The following is a 21,355-nucleotide window of genomic DNA, read 5'->3' as shown; positions in this document are numbered from 1 at the left end:
ACTGGGCCAAGTTTGATTACGCCCTCAGTGTGGGCTTGGAGACTTCAAATGTATTACAGAAAGTCTGCATTACCAACTTGCGGTGTGGAGACTTGGCATTTATCAGACAGGGAGGGTCTAACAAAGAAAGCTATTAAGTTGCATTATAGGATATGTAAGATCCAGTGGTTCATCATATACTAAGGACTAAAAGTCAGGATATTTCAGTTGTTGTTAGGATTTTGGCCATTCTGTATTTATGTCACTTACAAATCTTTCAACTTTATTTTAATTAAGTGCAAATTGATAGGTGATTGCCCCTTTAAACATATGTCATTATGCATAATAAACCATCTTGAAATGCATTTTTATCCTTACTGTTGTCAAATGTGTTTTAATGTTCATGTCTGGAAACTGGTAGAAAAAAAATCAAATAAATTAAACAGAACTGAAGAAACAATGTGAGTCAAATGTAATAAAAAAAAAAAAAATAGGAAACGTTTAGCTCGATTATATAACTACTAGGACACAATATTTGAGTTTGAATCAGTTCTTCTATTTATGCTGCTCCCAGTAACAACCTGACCATGATTTCCTCATGGGTTATTTGATTGTTGACTCTTTTACCTCCATCTAGTGGACTGAAATTGTAAGTATGCTAACAGACCTGAGAAAGCTGTTAGGGCTATAGACTCAATTGTTTTACACAATGATCAACCTTTAAATAATTGTACCTGTTTTAGATTCATGATCCCTTAAACCCTCTGTTTTCTGGACATTGGCTTTACTTCCTGATTGTTCGGGGTGCCACGGACCCCAATGCTGCTTGTGTAAAAATGATCATTGCAAAACAAATGTTTTCCCCCATTTTTTTCTTCTGACCTCACTATATATTGTGGTGCACTTTGAGCACCACAATATATATTTGAGAGAAGGCAGACATCTCTATGGCCAATATCTCCAACACTGAGCAACCAAAACAGTCAATTGATAAATAGCACTACGGGTAAGAAGAAAGATATGTATTTTTAATTTTGTGAACTGTCCCTTGAAGGTGATAAACTAAGTATGTTTTTGTAGCTGTTAGAGGGGGCCCGGATATAACCCAAAGAGAACATTAGGGTTGATCAAAAATAGTCAAATGACATCATGTTTTTTACATTTACATTTTTTATTGTAAAGGTTTCTTAGAAAATAGTCAAGTGATACAGAGGCCAAGATATATATCTAGAGGCCTAAGTAAAGAAAAGAGTGAAGGCAAGAAAGTCAAGAAAACATGTACAGAAAATAATACTTTGGAGATGACATTTTTATTAAAACAGAAAAAAAAAAATCTGCTAAGTAATAAAAGAATACAAAAAGATTATAAAAATATAACGAAAGAAGCTTTCGGGTCTGAAAAATGAAGCCAATGTTACAATGTATATTTGTAAACGTTGCAATGCCTCTTTTTATCTGTTTTGTTTTAACCAGTCCCTCCAGGATTTCGCGGCCTTTTTTTTAGATTGTTGCAGCCCAAAATGCCCGATTTTGCGGGAGCTGTCCTCAATTTAGGTAATTGTGTCATCTCATCTCCGGTTTTTCCTGCATCCACTGTGTGTGTTTGTGTGTGTGTGCGCGAGTCAGTCGCGGGGGGAACTGAGCAACAGCCCCGCCCGCTGCAGAGAGCCGACAGGATTGAAACAGCAGCAGCTTCAGCGACTTTAGAGTGAAAAAACGTTACATTCATTCATGTTAAATGAATGTTAAAATGTATACAGGTTGGCAGGACGGTCTGAAATGTTTTGCACGGTCTTTCGCTGTACGTTTTGTTGGTAAATGTGAGATGTTCGAGTCACACACGTCTCATCTTCATATCAGAAACAAGGGAATGAATTTGGCGACGTACGCAAATTCTGATTTCAACACAACTTATGCATGAAGCACAAGGTTTTTTTTCTTAGAAAATAGAAACAGATTTTGGCATGAATTCCCAGGAAATACCGGGATCCGAATCCCAACCGTATTTCATACTCCAGAGAACAAAACTACTGGAAATACACAAAAAATTGTGCATTAAAGGCAAACTATTATTGTAGGCTATTGTAGTTGTAAATATCATCCCTGTTAACTAAATGCCTACAATGGCTTCATTAAACAGCCATCTTCTCCTTTTTTCCTATTTTCTCCTCTACTTACCAAAACCCATATTGTGTTTCCAAAAGGTCAGACTAGCCCATCATCTCACCCTCCCTTAACCTTACCTCCCTGTACACAAAAAGTTCCCCATTATCATCTTATCAAATAAACCCATATTTTCACAACTCATGTTTTACCTGCTACTTCCCTCCCTTCCACTATAACTCAGTAGTACCCCCTAGCAGGGATGAATGTTACAGGCACGGATCTCCTTCCGGTCCTTACAGCTGGCCATCAGAGTGCCTTTAGCTCTTTTCTTCACCATCACTAAACGTTCCTGGATCCCCCCTCCGCATATTTTGGTACAGTCCGTCCAGCTGGCCCACGGCTGCATCCTGCAACCTGTTGGAACAAACAATAGACAGTAGCATCTTAATTTTGGTCTAATGCAGCTTTAATAATATTGACAATATAACAAATTATTCCCACCAACCTGGCTGCTCCTCTGCCGCTGCATCTCTTCCCTGTTTACCCCGTCTACTTCTCTTTCCTCCTCCTGCACCTCCTCTCTCCTCCTTCATTTTTGTCCTGCACTTCCTGATCTTGCATTTCTTCCTCTGGATGGTCTCGGGACAAGCACTGCCCCCAAACTGCGGCTCCAGTTTAACCATACGGGTTCGAATGGTGTGTCCTTTACCACAGGACTTGTTGCACTGCGACCACTCGGACCACTCCGAGACCATGCAGTCAATGGCTGGAAGGAAGAACAGAAGGAGGAGAACAAAAGGAAACGTCAGAAATAACAATAACAGAACAATAATAGAACAGTAAAGGAAAAGTATTCAAGTTTGTAGTAAGGTTTTGTACTTCAGGTACTTACGGCACTCTGGCAGCATGCACTTCTCTGTCTGCTTCAGCTCCTCAGTGCACCCTGCAGGATCAGACTTCAGCATTCTCTGACGTGTTTGCACGCCCTGCCCACACGTCACACTACACTCACTCCAATCAGACCAGGTAGACAGCATGCAGAGAGTGGTATCTGCAGACACACAAGCACAAGTATACAAACACACATACTCAGTCGGTGTGAATTATCAGGTTAAACACTGTGGTTTATGTAATTAAGCTTGAACTAGATTCAAACTCATGTACAGTATCTCACTCATCATGTGTAAATTTGTGTAAGTGTAAATTTAAAAACAAATACTCATGTAAAAAACATGTAATACTACAATACCATAAAAACAAAAAGGAAAGAGTTAGTTTTTGGGGGAAGCTGTTGAGCATGTACACGGAGTAGACACGTCCACCGCAGTTCCTGCAAATTTTATTTTTATTAGCAAATCAACTCAGTTAAAAAGCTGCATCTCTTGTATCCCACAGATTAGATCATCTGATGGCTCCTCAACAGAAGATCAAACTATTAATGATCATTTCAAAGCGCTGTACTCTAAACTATATTCTTCAAATTGAACACCAGATCATAACCAATTTGATGTTTTTTTCTCTAAATTTATATATTCCTACAATTAACTGTGACTCTAAAGCGGAATTGGAACAGAATCTCACACTGGAAGAAATTGTCACTGCAATAATGTCCCTGCAGGGTGGAAAAGCCCCAGGTCCAGATGGGGTCCCCATGGAGTTTTATAAAAAAAAAAAAAAAAAATCAGTTTTTACACAGAAGCACTAAAAAACTAACACTCTCCCACTAACATTCTGCCAAACATCTATTATCAGGGAAATAACCAAGATATACAATGCTTATAAAAAGTATTCACCCCCCTTGGATATTTCACCCTTTTATTTTTTTTATACATGAAATCATGGTCAATATAATTTGGCTTTTTTGACAAGAATTTGCACAAAAAAACCAACTCTTTAATATCAAAGTGAAGACGGATTTTTACAAACTAATGTCAATTAATAAAAAATATATAAAGTAAAGAAGATGATTACATAAATATTCACCCCCTTCAGGTCAGTATTTAGTAGATGCACCTTTGGCTGCAATTACAGCACTGAGTCTGTGTGGATATGTTTCAATCAGGCTGGCACATCTGGACACTGCTATTTTTCTCCATTTTTCCTTGCAAAACAGCTCAAGCTCTGTCAGGTTGCTTGGGGATCGGGCGTGAACAGCTCTTTTCAAGTCCAGCCACAAATTCTCGATGGGATTGAGATCTGGGCTTTGACTTGGCCACTCCAGAACATTCACCTTGTTGTCTTCGAACCATTTCTGTGTAGCTTTTGCTGTATGCTTGGGGTCGTTGTCTTGCTGGAAAATAAATCTTCTCCCAAGTTGTAGTTCTCTTGAAGACTGAGTCAGATTATCCTCCAGGATTTGGCGATATTTTTCTGCATTCATGTTCCCCTCTACCTTTACAAGCCTTCCAGGGCCTGCTGCTGCGAAGCATCCCTAGAGCATGATGCTGCCACCACCATGCTTCACGGTGGAGATGGTGTGTTTGTGGTGATGTGCAGTGTTTGGTGTTCGCCAAACATAGCGTCTAGACTGATGGCCAAAAAGCTAAATTTTTGTCTCATCAAACCAAAGAACCTTCTTCCAATTGACCTTGGAGTCTAGCACATGCCTTTGGGCGAATTCCAGGCGAGATTTCATATGAGCTTTTTTCAACAGTGGCTTTCTCTTTGCCACTCTCCCATACAGTTTCGACGGGTGAAGAACCCGGGAAACAGTTGTATGTACAGTCTCTCCCATCTGAGCCACTGAAGCTTTTAACTCCTTCAGAGTGGTCGTAGGTGTCTTGGTGGCCTCCCTCACCAGTCGTCTTCTTGCCCGGTCACTCAGTTTGTGAGGACGGCCAGCTCTAGGCAGATTTAAACAAGTGCCATTCTCCATCCATTTCTGAATGATGGATTTAACTGAACTCCGTGGGATGTCCAGTGAGTTGGAAATCTTTTTGTAGCCATCTCCTGACTTGTACTTTTCAATGATCTTTTCTCTGAGTTGCTTGGAGTGTTCTTTTTTCTTCATGTTGCAATTGTAGTAGGAATGCTGATGAACCAGAGACTGGACCTCCCAGACACAGGTGTTTTTTATACTACAATCACTTGACACACATCAGCTGAACTCAGGTGATCTCCATTTCACTAAGTGTGACACTGCTGGCATCAACTAGCTGGACTTATGTAGAATTAGGTCAGTCACTTTAAAGGGGGTGAATATTTAGGCAATCATCTTCTTTACCTTATATATTTTTAATTAATTGACATTAGTTTGATATTAAAGAGGTTTCTTTTGCAAATTCTTGTCAAAAAAGCCAAATTATATTGACCATGATTTCATATATAAAAGAAACAAAAGGGTGAAACATCCAAGGGGGGTGAATACTTTTTATAGGCATTGTAGATATATGAAAGTTGTACTGATATTGAAACCCAATATTTAAAAAAAAAATAGATGCCACTTCTCTCCAAAATATCGGAATAGGTGGACAAGACCAAAAAACATAGGCGTGATCTACCAAGATCTCACCACAGACCCTCCAGCAGTATAACTGGGTACCAGTTTGCTTAGACTTTTGTTTTGGAGTAATAAAAAAGCAAATTAAGTTTTTCCAACATAAGTCTCTACAGGTCAGGGAGTTGGTGGAGGAGAACTGTGTTGTACAGGCATTCAGCCATATGTCTTCAGTTATTTTAATGTTCAGTTCTTTTTCCCATCATTGCTTCACATAGTCTGTAGAGTCCTTCAGTGATATGACGCCACGGTATAACTTACTTATCAAACCTTTGATGTTTCCTGAATAATAAGCATCAATAAATATCTGAATAACAATAGGTAACTCTGTTGGATTAGCCCTCTAATCTTTTCAGCTGTAGATATCTGTAATAGTCTCGCCCTCCCAGTCCACGTTTGACATATTTTGTCAAAACTATTAAACTCCCATTTTTCCAAACTCCCTGGTTTGCACTTGGCTAAGATGTATATATGCCCTTTGATTTTTTACAGCCGTGACATTAGTAGAGTTAACCTCTGCTTTCTCATCTTACACATCACACGTAATGGTGTGGTGGCTATTTCAGTAGATTTACTCACTAACATTGTTGTGAAAACACAATAAGCATGGGAACTAAATGCACACTTCCTGCATTACTGCATTACTTCAAATACTAAGTTACTCATCTAGTAAACTAGTCTTCACATGAAATAAAACAATAAAACATTGAGACCACCAGCAAAGCACACTGGGTAACAAATTCAACACACAAACACCTATGGACTGGTTGCTATGGACTCGTCACTAGGCTTCCTCAGTCATTGCATATTGTAGCATATATGTAAAGCTGCCGAAGCTGAACATTATATTCCAAAACATATCTTTATTTTTAAAGCAGATTTTAAATTACATTGTAACAATTTAACAATTCGCCCTTATGAAATCCAATCGCGACACGGCTGTCTTGGAACGCAATAGACAGACGGTGGCGGAATGCCCTGACACTTAAATTCAAGTAAAATGTAACAGTGAACAGTGTTCGACCTACAGTCTGTTGAGATGCCTCTCCAAACGCAGAAACGAAGCGCAATCACACCATAAAACGTTAAGACACGTTGAGAAAAAAGATCCGTATTTTGCCGTAATCCAATGACACTAAAAAAAAAGTAATCCACAGCGATCAATAGATCCACAAAAAGGGTCACGGTGTATCCAGCACATTCACCAGCCAGCTCCAAACAGGTGAACGAGGCCTCTCCACTTCATCGTTTTAAACAAAGTGGAACAAACGTATAAAAGTCCAAATCTACACAAAACCCACAATCAATTAGTAAGCTGACATCAAATGTATATACATGGCATTTAGGAAACCTTTATTGCAAGGTTGGCACGGTAAAATGTCCAGACTAGTGCAACAGTAAGCAGTGATTTTATTGGTGTTAAAGATAACTATATTTTTCCATTTGGCAACATAAGATGGGTTACACCAATATACCAAAGACCTCAACTGAGCCGACAAATAGTAATCTCCTAAGGATGGAAGTGCCATGCCCCCCCCTCTCCTCCGGCAGCAGGAGGGTAGAGAATTTCACCCTTGGTCTCTTTTTATTTCAAATAAATCGAGAAATATGTCTATCTCTTTAGAGATATTGCAATTGCAAATTTCCCATTTAAATCATTGAGTTATTTGCCAAAACACGTCTTCCTCGATTATAGAGCCCGCTAATGGCTGATCTGGACCAAATATGGTAGAGAAGATCGGAGTGGGATGTCGAACAATAATACCAAGTATTGCGCTGATACCTATTAATTTGGCAGAGAAAGAAAAAGAAAAAGAAAAGTTCGTGATTTGTAGCTAGCTACGAAAATTAGTTTGGTTATAAATTGCGCATAGTTTAACGTAGTACAATTCTTTTGATAACTTCTGGTCAGGACCCTCTGGAGATGCAGTGTCCCAAGTTTTGTGCAGATCGGATGCATGGCCTAGGAGGAGTTTGAAAAAGTTGGTTTTGCACATTTTGCAATATTGCGAAAATATGTCTTCGTGAAAAATGGGCGTGGCCTCTATAATCTGATCCAGCGTGATTCTAGGAACACGTCAATGTATACTTGTTTAAAGTGCGATGTGTATTGTGGAAGTTATAGGCAAAAACACATTTAAGGCCATTGTAGCGCCACCTAGTGGTCCAAATGTGTAATTTTTGGTATGTGAGGTCCATGTCCCATTGTACATCTGCCATGTTGATAGCAATTACTACGGCAGAGAAATCACAATTGCAAATGTTCCATTTACATGCATTGAGTTATTGGCCAAAACACATAAACGTTTATTATAGCGCCCCCAAATTGCTGATCGTCGCCAAATTTGGTAGGGAGCATCACAGTGGCATGGTGTACAATAAGCCGCACGTCTTTCCTGATAGCATTTCATTTGGCCGAGATATGCTAAAGTTCGTGTTTGGTAGTTAGCTATGAAAATTAGTTTGGTTGTAACGTAGTAAAATTCTTTTGATAACTTCTGGTCAGGTCCCACTGGAGATGCAGTTTGCCAAGTTTTGTGCAAATCAGATGCATGGCCTAGGAGGAGTTTGAAAAAGTTGGTTTTGCACATTTTGCAATATTGCAAAAATATGTCTTCGTGAAAAATAGGCATGGCCTCTATAATCTGATCCATCTTGATTCAAGGAACACGTGGATGTAAATGTGTTTAAAGTGCGATGTGTATTGTGGACGTCATAGGCAAAAACATGTTTAAGGCCATTGTAGTGCCACCTAGTGTATCAAATGTGTGATTTTTGGTATGTGAGGTCCGTGACACATTGTACATCTGCCCCTGTCAATTTGAAGTTGTTCACATTAGTGTAGGCATGGCCTTAAGAGTGGACCTAGATGGTACCCTCCGCATTTTGTAAAAATTGGATGAGACGTTCATGAGATATAAACTTTTCATACTTGTATGAAATTTGAAGTGGTCAATTTTCGTAAAATTTGTTGGGAATCCTCAGAGAGTCATGGCAAACAACAACCTTAAATTTCGCATTAATAACATTCAATTTGGCAGAGATATGGCAAAGTTCGTGTTTTCACAGCTAGCTACACAAATTTGTTTGTGCGGAATTTGCGAAATTTTTAACCGATAGTCGAATAGTCCTTGCAGGGTTCTGGACCAGTCCTGAAAACGGCACCGCCCCACCATCCACGTTTTAGGCTGTAGAAACGGTTTTAGAGGCAGAAAATTAAGAAAAATCTTAATCCTTAGGAAAACAATAGGGTTCCACAGCTCCAAGTTGCCTTGCAAACGCGGTTCCCAGCCCCCTCTGGCTTGGACCACTAAAAAAAAAAGTTCTGTGGCTCTCTGCCTTTTAGTACAATGCACTTGTTGTCATGGTTGGGGTTTTTGTTTCCAGTCTTGTAGTTCTTTTTTGTGTGTTTTTCTGTTGGTCCTGCCTCTCCCTGTGCCTCCTGTGTTTTCCCTCCTCCTGTCTGCTCCTGCCTGCTACTGCCAGCTGATCATGCACACCTGTTCATCATTCTCATATCACCGCTCTCCCGCCATGCACACCTGCCTGCCATCTACAATCAAGCTCAGTATTTCAACCCCGGCTCCACTCACTATCTTCACTGGATCGTTGTCGCTGTCATACCGTCATCAGCGCCACACCTCGCTCCCGCCTTCAGTCAGCTGGCTTCACCCTTCTGTCCCCCTCCTCACGGGTCTCCACTTCACCCTTCCTCCGCTCCTGCTCCCAGCCTTCCCCTCTTGGACTCTCCCCCACTTCATCCTGCCTTCGCTCCCGCTCCCAGCCTCCCTCCCTCCCTCCCTCCCTTTTGGACTCCCCCTGTTCCCCGGACTCCAGTGCTTCCTCCTCAGTTCCCTCGGCCCGTTTCCCCGCGCTCCTTGAGCTCCCTCGTCATCCTATCCCCAGCCAGCTCCCTCGCCATCCTATCCCCAGCTAGCTCCCTCGCCATCTTACCCCAGCAAGCTCCCTCGCCATCCTATTCCCAGCAAGCTCCCTCACCATCCTTTCCCAGTAGACTCCCTCACCATCCTACCCCCAGACCACGTGCCCCGTTCCTTTTTCTGGCGTCCGCCTCCCCTCACCTCCTTTCCCTTTTTCTTAATAAACCTATTTTTGTTGTTGAACTTTGCGTTTGGGTCCGTTCTGTCCTTCCGCGTAACACTTCGCGGAAGGACAGAACGCTGTCCGCTGCCCCCTCTATCTGGCCTGTCGCAAATCAGAGAGGTCTTTTATCAGATCGGCCTGAAAAGCTGCCATGTGACATAACTTCACCCACAACTTCACAGACCGAATCCAAAGTATCGCTTTCTCTAGAGCTGCCATCTTGTCCTGTTAAAATTTTGCTAGCCGTAACTTCTTTCTCAATTTGTCGATCAGCATTATTCCGTAACCCAAATCCGCCTTTTTACCTTTATCCCCATTCATTTTTATGTCTATATCTATCTATTTGGATGAGCAAAACACATTAATTAGAGGAGATTTAAAGGCGGGTACCGGAGCTCTGTTTCTAAGCTGTCAAATTTCAGGGTATAAACTTAATTTCAATAAAAGTGAGAACTTCTCCATTAGAAGGAATACTGAAGATTATCCCAATCTACCAAACTCAACTGACTCCTCCTATAACAGTTGTAGCAACCCATGGGACTTGAAAGCCAGATTCACAGTGACAATAGCCGCTTTCCGACCGGAGGGATTTTTGCAGTTCCTAGAACATAAAATTTTTTTCTCGTATTCTGACTGGACCAATTTGGGGATTTTTAAGTTCCTTTGGCTGCAGTTCCTGTAACTCTTTCAGCTCCTACTTCAGAGCAGGGTCTTTTCGCTGTTCCCTTTTCAGCATAGGAACCTAGGTCAACAAGGGTCGGGTTTCCGGTACAGACAGACCAACAACGGGACAATTTTCGCCATCTTATTCATCACTAAATTCACTTCTGACAACGTTTTAGGCGAGAAATGAACTGTTTAGATTTCGAATATAGGCAGTCTTGCGAAAATTGATGCCGAATTGACAATTTGCTGAAGTTGCAAAAGTTTTGAGTTGCGAAGATCCATGAAGTGAGGCGACGGCCAGCAGGCGCCTGCCGGGGCCGCTAGCTCGTTGCTCGGCCAGTCATGCTCAGAGACCCCACTGTAAACTGGAGGTCTCTCAGACCGGCCTCGTAAATAAGAGGCTTTTATTTCGTTGTTGATGGTTCGTTTGTTTAAATATCACAACACATGTCCATCATAAGATTAATGGTAACCTGTGGTTAACTGTCTTTTCGGAGTTAAACTCCACAAGCCTGCCCTGCGGGCTTGACAAAACTCGCTGGACGGCCGTCACTCACAAACACACACACACACCCACACACACACACACACACACACACACATACACACACACACACGGTCACAGCGCAGCAGGCAGAGGTGGGGGAGAGAGAGATAGATTACATTTGTTTTCTGATTTTAACGCTACGACCGTTGCCGTGCTTACATCACTCCCTTACCCCTCCTACCAGTCGTTAAGGCCACTTGGCCAGTGCAAATGCAAATGGGAAAAACGGTTTTGAGGGAGAGTAGTTAGTAGATATGCTTAGAAGTGGACTTTTCCTATAACTAAGTTCCTGTAACTACTTGGTAGGAAAACGGCTAACAGGAGACTCGGAGAGAGTTAGCTTTAACATAAAGTGTCCTTTAATAACTTATCCGAGGAAAAAGATAGTGGGACAAACTTTAACTCAGGATTTTTCCCATCCGCGGTCTGCCAGCCTTCATGCGGTGGCAACAGGCGTTGTCCTGTGGGGGTTTAGAGCAGAGCGAGAGGTCAGTCCTTTTTCCAGCCAATCTCCTTAGTGAACAAAACTCCTGCAGTGTTGCCTCTCTGGTCCTATGTTCTCCACTCTCCTCTCACGCGGCCTTGGGCTGGCTCCCTTAATGCCTTCCCCTGATCACCTGATGGGCTGCAGGTGTGACCAGTGCCATGTGCCAAGTGGCTGCAGCACTTGAACAGGCAGATTGACTCCCTCTATCACCTCCCCCAATCTGAACCTATGGACCCGCTCCCTGTGCCGGACTGGCTGGTCTGTTTCCCCTGGTTTGCTACACACCCCCTCCTCCAGCTCCAGGCAGGGGCTGAGAGCGTCAACAAACCAGCATTCATCTCTCCTGGAGAGGGCATCTGCATTCTGTTGACTCTTCCCGACCTGTGCACAACAGTAAAATTAAAGTTTTGCAATTCCAAGAACCACCGTGTGACTTGTGCATTAGTGTCTTTGGCAGTTGCCATCCATTTAAGCGGTGCATGGTCAGTTACCAGTGTGAACTTTCTGCCAATGAGATAGTACCGCAGCTTGGTTAGAGCCCATTTAATCGCCAGGCATTCTTTTTCCACTGTAGAATAATTCCTTTCATGTTTTTGCAACTTACGGCTAATATACGTCACTGGCCTGGGAGAGCACAGCTTCAAGCCCTGTACCCGTGGCATCGGCATGCACAACGAACGTGTCCCCAAAGTCTGGTGTATTCAGGACTGGCTTGGTGCATAAGGCCTTCTAAAGGGTGGTGAATGCCTCCTCTGCCTCAACACTCATCTCATGTAGAGGGGCTGCAATAGTAGCAAAGTCGAGGGATAAAACACTGATAATACCCCGCAAGGCCCAGGAATGTTTTTACTTGCCGCTTAGTTGCTGGCTTAGGTCAGGTGGTTATGGCCTCCATCTTCCAGAGTTGGGGCCTCACACTGCCCCTCCCAATAGTGTATCTGAGATATTCTGCCTCCTCAAGGCCCAGATGACACTTTTTGGGATTGGCTGTCAGGCGAGCATGTCGTAGAGCTCCCAGGACCGTTCCCAGGTGACCAAGGTGGGAGGTCCAGTCAGGGCTGTGGATTATTATATCGTCTAGGTAGGCGGCATACTCACAATGAGGACGGACCATCTGGTCCATCATACGTTGGAACGTAGCTGGCACTCCATGGACTCCAAAGGGCAGCACTTTGTAGTAATACAGGCCATCTGGAGTAGAAAAGGCTGTGTTTTCCTTGGCTTCCTCTGTGAAGGGAACCTGTCGGTATCCTTTGGTAAGATGACGAGTAGACACAAAACGGGCAGGGCCTTATTGGTCAATTAGCTCATCAACTCTAAGCATGGGGTAAGCATCAAACTTAGAGACTTCATTCAACTTTCTAAAATCATTGCAGAATGTATCAGTGCCGTCCAGTTTGGGAGTCAGAACAATTGGGCTGGACCAGGCACTACGTCAATTCAATAACAATTGAATAACTTCATAATAACTTCAATAACACCCATTTCCAACATAATCTCTTCTTTAATGGTTGCCCTCTTGGCCTCTGGGAAACTGCATATGCTGCATATGCTCCTGTACGAGTGGCCATATTTTAGCCATCCTCTCTTGCATCTGATCCACATACTCTATGATGGAGTGGTGGGGCGATGGTTGTTGCTCCCAAGCCTCTTTAGCCAGATCCAACATGCCTCTGGGTCTCTGGCCATACAGCAACTCAAACAGCGAAAACCCTGTGGAAGCTTGGGGAACTTCTCGTATGGAAAACAAGACAAAAGGAATTAGTTGGTCCCAATTTTTCCCATCCACATCAATAACTCTCCTAAGCATTTGTTTGAGGGTCTTATTAAACCGCTCAACAAGGCCATCTGTCTGTGGGTCATACACTGATGTTCTTATTTGACTCACTTTCAACAATCTGCACATCTCCATTACCCGAGACATGAAGCACCTTCCCTGGTCCGTCAAGACCTCCTTTGCAATGATAACTCGACTGAAGAGGAGGAATAATTCTCAGGCAACAGCTTTAGCATTAGCAGTACGTAATGGAACGGCCTCGGGGTAGTGAGTGGCATAATCCATGATATCTAGGATATACCGATGCCCCCTACTTGACTTCAGCCGGGGACCTACTATATCCATGGCCACTCTCTGGAAGGGGGTGTCAATTATAGGTAAAGAGATCAAGGGGTTCCGATAGGGTACCTTTGGGGCAGTCTTCTGGCACTCCCTGCAGCTTTTGCAATAATCCAGCCAAGGTCTTCTCCACCCCTAAATGAGCTCCCAAAAGATGTGAGTGGGCTAGGTACAAAACTTTGGGAATATAGCATTTTGGGACTAGCAGCTGTTTCACAATGAGTTCAACCCGCTTAACCACAATACAAGAGGCCCTTTTTCACTGAAAAATGTGGAAAAATAATTTGACTTACCCTTTCCACACATTTTACACACACTAGGTTTTGTCTGGCGTGTTCCAAGTTGGCGTCCTCCAACTGGGCGCTCCCAAACTGCCCTTTGCCAGCCCCCTTTAACTCTACAGCAAGCTGGAACTCAGAAAAAACTTCATCTGATGAGGTCTCGTCCGGCCCCGGGTCCTCCTTCCCCAGGGCCTCTGCAAGGGCCCGCGCTTCTTCATCTGTTTCCTCTTCAGGTGAAAGGGAGGGCCCTGAGGGTGCTGCACAGGCATGTACCAACTTTGCTTTTCGGTTTCTGCGAGGTTTCTTCCTCGTACTGCTTCTCCTGGGGCCCCCGTTCCTGTGGGCCCACAAACGCCAAAATATAGGGCAGTCCCGCCCTATCAACACTGGTACTGGCAACTCGACCTCAAAGATGCCCGTTGTGGACTGCACCTTGATGTGGGTTGTGGGATAATCCCGCGAATCTCCATGGATGCAGGATACTGGGATGAGGGGCCCATGGGGACAAGTGGTCAGCTCTGGCCTTATTAGGGTCACAGAACTCCCTGAGTCCAGTAGGGCCTCTGTGTCCCAGATCCAGATCCTAACAGGCAGCTTCCTGGGCCCAGCAGGTGGTGAGGTAGCTGCCACTCTTTCGTGGGGAGTCCATTGACCCAGCTGTGGGCATTGGTTCATCATTGATGGGACAACTCCAAGCTAAATGGCCCTCTTGTCCGCAGATAAAACATCTTCGGCGGTCGTGGCTGGGTTGGATCAGTGGGTAGAGCAGGCGCACATATACTGAGAGGTTTATGCCTCGATGCAGAGGTCCAGGGTTTGAGTATGACCTGTGACTGCATGTCTTCCCCTTCTCTCTCCCCCCTTTCTCACTTAAGCTGTCCTGTCAAATTAAAGGCAGAAAAGCCCAAAAAGAATCTTTCAAAATAAAAAAAAATGTATTTCATAAAATAAAAACATCTCCGGCGGTTGTGATTCACCAGAGGTAGACGCTATGGGGGTGACCTAGGCTGCCCCACCTGGGTGGTGTGGTGTTGATTCGCTGCTTCCACATCGCCCTTCTTAAGCCTTGTCTTGTCTCCCCTGGGGTCAGAACGGCTTGGACGTGGATTCTCGATCTGGCTGCTTTGCATAAGCATTACCAGTTCATCCACTGTCTGGGGTCTGCTTTGGGAGGCATGCCATTTTGAGTCTGCTGGAAGAGCTCTAATGCACCTGTCCATCACAATCCGGTCAAGGGCTGGGGGTCCAACCCCGGTGGTTAGCCAGCCGCGGGTCAGGTGTGGTCGTACTGGGGCGGCACAGTCATAGATCCAGGAATGGAACAATGCACCCTTGTCTGGAGATTGTGGCCATAATGAGCTAAAATGGCCTTCAACGCATCATAATTATTCACATCTGGGAGTAAGGCCGGTTACACACTGGATGCGTCATGCAAGCGTGTCAGCTGCGTGGCGTGTCCGTTTATATTTCGACTCCCAGTTAACAGGTTAGAGCTTACACACTGCCTGCGTGACACGCACATCTCAGGTGCAGCTCGAGCCATGCCGAAAACGCGTGCATGCTAGAAATAGAACCGACGCCTATTTTTCACGCGACACACAAGCGTGTTGGAAGCGTTTCCAGGCAAAATAGAATAGGAAAAGAGGTTTATATGTCATTTTGACACTAATACATATTAATAAATGACATGTTGATGTTTGAAAGTATCTAGGTTTTGATATAAATTCAGATATGAATGTAATAAAAAAAAAAAAAAAAAAAAAAATCGATTTTCTAATATTGCACCTGTCAATACAGAACGAAATATTCTGTAGCCTACGTTGCTATCAATACTGCCGACGTTGTCTTTGCTGTAATCAAATCAGTATATATTTATGTTTAACATGGTATTTCATTTTATCAATGGGAAACATACATGTGTACAGACAAGGCTAGCAGCAGCAGCGCTGCGTTAGACACGTTTCTGGTGTGTAAAGACATAGAAAAATCCACGCAGCTGACACGCAACAGAAACGCGACGCTCACGAGACGCAGCCAGTGTGTAACCGGCCTAAGGTCTTTTTGAGCTTCACCTGTTAAGAAAGGGGCCAGGATGCCTGACCACTCTGCTTTAGGCCAACGCTCTCTCTCTGCTGTCCTTTCAAACACCTCAAGATAAGCCTCGATATCATCTTCACCACCTTGTTTGGTCAGCAGTTTACTGGGCTCTGTAGGCTTCTCTGGCTTCATCAAAAACTGGCCCAGAGCAGTCATAGCATCTTGTAACCGTGGATTTCCACAGGATGCGGAACGGCTGCGTGCTCTGCCGTCTGTCAATACCCACCAGGTCCGGATTGTTGCGTTACGGCTGCGGCCAGCCGACCACGAGATCTCGCGAATTCACGTATGTTCGTGCGATATAACAGGATGTAGTTTCTATAAACAGAACCACAAAACCAACAACAGTTTGTTTCCATCCAGAGGAGTAGAGGGGAAACAACTCTGTGCTGTGTTTTCAAGGTGTAGTGCAGGGAAATATGACCTGCCGTGAGCACGGTGTATTTTATTTTGAAAAGTATCCGGATGTTTTATTTTGTTTCTGTGCTCGACTTCCTGTCCCGCACAATCTGAATTGTGCTGAATTGCTGCGGAGCTCTCCGTCGTCCGTCAAAAATAGAAGCTCTGCGTATCTGCTCCGGAGGGCTGCGGACTGACGGAACTGGGATGGAGTAGGGACGCAGACGTTCTGTAGTCAGTGGAAATACACACATTGACTTTAATGGAAACCTAATGACTCCGTCGACGTTCCGGAGACGTTCCGCATCCAGTGGAAATTGCCAGTCAGGCCACCAGGCTTTGGGCCTGCTGGGTTTAGACATGCTTGGCTAATGCACTCTCCATAGCAATGCCTGTGTCTCTCTCCTCTACCTATGTCATTGTGAATCTTTAGCGATGGAACAGAATTACCCGCATTCTCCACCAAAATGTAGCAACCCAGGGTACTTGAAAGCCAGATTCACAATGACAATAGGAGACTCAGAGACAGTTAGCTTTAGCAGAAAATGTCCTTTAATAACTTATGCCAGGAAAGGGGTAGTGGGACAAACTTTAACTCAGGATTCTTCCCATCCGGGGTCTGTCAGCCTTCATGCAGTGTTGTCAGGGTCTGTCCGAGGTTTCGTCCTAAAAGGGAGTTTTTCCTTGCCACTGTTGCACTAAATGCTTGCTCTTGGGGGAATTACTGGAATTGTTGGGTCTTTGCAAATTATAGAGTGTGGTCTAGACCTACTCTATCTGTAAAGTGTCTTGAGAAAACTCTTGTTATGATTTGATACTATAAATAAAATTGAATTGAATTGAAATTGAATTGTCCTGAGGGGGTTTGGAGCAGAGCGAGAGGTCATTCCTTTTTACAGCCAATCTCCTTACTGAACAAAACTCCTGCAGTGTTGCCTCTCTGGTCCTTTGTTCCCCATTCTCCTCTCACGCGGCCTTGGGCTGGCTCCCTTAATGCCTTCCCCTGATCACCTGAAGGGCTGCAGGTGTGACCAGTGCCATGTGCGAAATGGCTGCAGCGCTTGAAAAGGCAGATAGATTCCCTCTATCACCTCCCCCAATCTGAGCCTATGGACCCGCCCCCTGTGCCGGATTGGCTGGTCTATTTCCCCTGTGTTACTACACAGTTTATTTAAAGGTAATTTCGCTCTGCTCCTAGAACAGTGCAAAATAGATATCAAACAATAGTCTTCTTTAACGTTATCTCTTATTGCAAAAAAAAACTCTGTAAAGATGAACATTGTTCCCAAATTCTTATATTTGTTCCAAGCAATACCTTCTTTTATACCACAATCATTCTTGAAAGCATTCAATCAGGTACTCACAGAAAGTGACTTGACTCTTAAAAAAGCCGTTGACAATAAGGCTGACTAAAGTGTATGTATGTATTTGTTTATATGTGTACATGTATGTGTATATACAGTATATATACATGTTTATACTATTTATCTGTTTATGTTCATTGGACTAAAAAGACAAAGTCTGCTTCCATGACATTTGCGTATCCTGAACAAAAAATGTGCAATGTAACAAGCCTGTGAAAAATTCAATAAAAAAACTTGAATTCCAAAAAATACAAAAAACAAGGTTGATTTCTTATGGACATGAGGTTTCTACAAACTATCGTTTCACAATCTTGTAGCTCGTGGTAAGTCTACCTTGGATGGCATGATGAATAATAGTGATAATAGTGAAGTATTCCTTTATAAAAACTAGGGATGCACCGATACCGATGCCAGTATCGGGTATCAGGGTATCGGTCCGATGCCGTGTGCATGTACTTGTAGTCATAAAATTACTCCAATACTATTAGACACAGCAACACAAGCTTGACATTGGCTGAACCTTTTTGAAGTCTAATATGTGGCTCTTCAGCTAAGGTCCTTCCCTCAAGCTATGTTTCTAAATATCTACAGGCCACCTAAATACTGTGCAACCTTCTTCGATGACTTTACTGAACTGCTGTCTATAATCTGTATTAACTTTGACTGTGTAATTATTGCTGGTAATTTTAACACTCATATTGACAACCCCCAGGACAGAGGGACCAAAGAACTGTGTTGTGTTTTTGAGAACTATGGACTGATTCAGCATGTGACGGAGCCCACACACAATAAGGGGCACACTCTGGACTTGATTATCTCCAAGGGTCTGAACATTTCCAAGGTTGTGGTGACTGATGTTGCTCTCTCTGATCATTCCTGTGTTTTCTTTAACGACACTATATCTGTGCACAAAAGTGTCTAAACAAAGGTAATCAGAAAAGGGTATATCACTGAAAACACCATTCATTCAGCTTTTCTCCTCCACACCCGCCCTCTCTGGGGTCTCAGTCACTGAGCTTGTAGATCATTTCAATTGTAAAATTACAAATGTTACTGATGCTATTGCTCCCACTAAGGTCAAAGCTGTCTCTGGTAAGAAAAGATCTCCATGGAGAAATGTCATACTGGTAAGAACAGAAAAAAGTGTGAAAAGAGTGTCGAAAAGCTGAATGCAGGTGGCGAAAAACTAATCTCCAGGTCTATTATAACACCTATAAAAAGAGACTTCACATTTATAATTTGGAACTAAGGAATGCAAGGAGGTCCTTCTTCTCTGACATTATCGCCAGAAACAATAATAATTCTAGGGATACTTCACCGATTTAGCATTAAGCTTTGTATCAGTAGAAACACGGTAGTATTTTTGAATGACCGTGCTTCTCTCCCTCATGTCCCCCTGAGACGAGAGATCTCTGTATTGTGGGTCTGGAAAAAATCTTCTGATGAGAGAAAATGACGATTTTTGCGTCATCGGAAGATTTTTTGACCAGAGGCAATGGACTACAGCCAGTAGTAGGAGCTACTTCCGCATGTTTTCAACCTGCCCATAGGGGGTTGGACTGTCTTCGTCCGTCTTTCTCCAAATATTTCCGAAGTAAGTAAAGTAAAATCATTAAAAAAGCATTTTTTCAACAACTCAACCTTTTCTTGTCACTAAACAACAGTTTTGATGCCTTCCAGTCTAGTTTGTGACCACACCACAGCACTGAGACGGCTCTTGTTAAAGTATTCAATAACATCCACTTAAACACAGATAGTGGCAAAACTTCAGTCTTAGTATTACTTGATCTCAGTGCTGCATTTGACACGGTCGACCATGACATATTACTAGACCGATTGGAAAACTGGGTTGGCCTTTCTGGCTCAGTACTAAACTGGTTTGAATCCTCAGACCTGAATTTCAACAGCCACATTAAGACAATTACAAAGTCAGCCTATAATCACCTTAAGAATATATCAAGGGTTAAAGGACTTATGTATCAGCAGGATTTGGAAAAACATGTCCATGCTATCTTATCTTCAGTAGACTTGACTACTGTAACGGTGTCTTTACAGGTCTCCCTAAAAAAATCAATCAGACAGCTGCAGCTGATTCAGAACGCTGCTGCCCGAGTCCTCACTAAGACCAAGAAAGTGGATCACATCACTCCAGTTCTGAAGTCTTTACACTGGCTTCCAGTGCCTCAAAGAATTGATTTCAAAATACTTTTGCTGGTTTATAAATCACTAAACGGTTTAGGGCTCAAATACATTTCTGATCTGCTACTACACTATGAACCACCCAGACCTCTCAGGTCGTCTGGGACAGGTGTGCTTGCTGTGCCCAGAGTCAGAACTAAACAGGGGGAAGCAACATTCAGTTTTTATGCTCCACATCATATCTGGAACAAACTCCCAGAAAACTGCAGGTCCAGAGAAGCACGTGACCTCCATACACTCGCCTCCATATTTCATTAAATAACCAGGTCTATTACTTTTTCTTTGACGCCAAATCGTTTTATCTGTTGTCACGGTGACTCAGTGAAACGCCTGCAAGCACGAAAGAGTGGGCCTCGTTGTCGCCTGGGCTGTCTCTTACTCGTTTGGAGAAATTCGCTAGCATGTCTGCGGCTAATGGAGTGGTGGCTAATGTGAACACGTTCTCTAATATGGAGGAATTAATCGACCGGGTCTTGGAGAAGCAGCTAAGTGTGCTTAAATCAGTGATCTACAGCACAGTGAAGGAAGTGCTGGCCGAAATGAATGCCTCACAGCAACACATCAGGGCAGAACCTGAGAAGCAGGAAAGTATGGTATGTGAGCCGGACCAATCTGACTGTGTCACACTCAAGATCCAGCAGCTTTGGCTGCCTGAAGGGATGCAACACAAGCTGGCACTGCACACTGAAAGCAACTCAGACTCGTTCATCTGCCGTGCTGCCCTGGGAGCAACCCGCGGGGGGAGAGAAATCCGCACTTACCGTAGACAAAAGCAGTAAAGACTCTTCAGGCAGGATATCTTATATATGTACCACGATAAAGAGTAGGAAAATAGCCTTTTTTATCGGTTTATGCACCGGCTACATATGAGGAAAGTTTCTTCCAACGCCTAACCAATGAATTGCTCTCTCTCTCAATGAATATTCACTAATTATAGGGGGAGACATGAATGCAGTACTAGATTTAAACCAGGATAGATCAGGGGTCAATCAAACAAAAGCTCAAAAAACGCATATCGGACATGTTTAAAGCAGTTGTGGAATCCCACCATCTTACAGACATATGGAGGATGCACAATCCTACTAGCAAGGATTACACCTTCTTTTCCACACGTCACCTCACCCATTCCCACATTGATTATATTTTGTGCTCCAGTGAGCTTAAGGCAATGTTCCACATGATGGCAATAAAACCAGAAATTCTGTCTGATCACAATGCGCTGATAACCACATTCCGTTGTGATATGTTAGGAGAAAGATCTAGGAGATGGCAATTTAACAATTCCCTTCTCCAAAACACATCTTTTGATACAGGGTTTAGAGCCAAGCTGGCGGAGTTTAGTAGCATTTGGTAAGCCACTAAAGGATTTATTAGAGATTTCACATCTTCCTTTGCAGTCAATGTGAGGAAAAGGAGAGAGGCAAGGATTGCGGAGTTGGAAAAACGTTGTAAATCATTAGAACAAAAGTCTATGCCGTCTCTAAAGACGTGTTTTTCTAAATCTACACATACTC

General features: G+C 43.3%; 1 protein-coding gene across 2 annotated transcripts in view; it reads right to left on the bottom strand.

Annotated features, from left to right (window-relative positions):
- Window positions 1–2,127: 2,127 nt before the first annotated feature.
- Window positions 2,128–21,355, bottom strand: part of LOC116057552 (spondin-1-like) — a 293,280-nt gene continuing 274,052 nt past the window's right edge. The window contains exons 14-16 of one of the 2 annotated variants that reach the window (XM_031310072.2): window positions 2,978–3,136; window positions 2,660–2,851; window positions 2,128–2,499 (exon numbers count right to left, since the gene is read on the bottom strand). In XM_031310072.2, coding sequence (XP_031165932.1) covers window positions 2,336–2,499; window positions 2,660–2,851; window positions 2,978–3,136 — 515 coding nt within the window. In that variant the 3' untranslated portion in view covers window positions 2,128–2,335. Of the gene's footprint in view, window positions 2,500–2,590; window positions 2,852–2,977; window positions 3,137–21,355 lie in introns of both variants that reach the window. The other variant, XM_031310065.2, reaches the window with a different exon arrangement.

The sequence above is a fragment of the Sander lucioperca genome, chromosome 7 (genome assembly GCF_008315115.2).
Source record: "Sander lucioperca isolate FBNREF2018 chromosome 7, SLUC_FBN_1.2, whole genome shotgun sequence".
Classification (NCBI taxonomy): domain Eukaryota; kingdom Metazoa; phylum Chordata; class Actinopteri; order Perciformes; family Percidae; genus Sander; species Sander lucioperca.
Note: the sequence above shows the minus strand (reverse complement) of the source record. Positions and strands in the feature narration are given on the sequence as shown.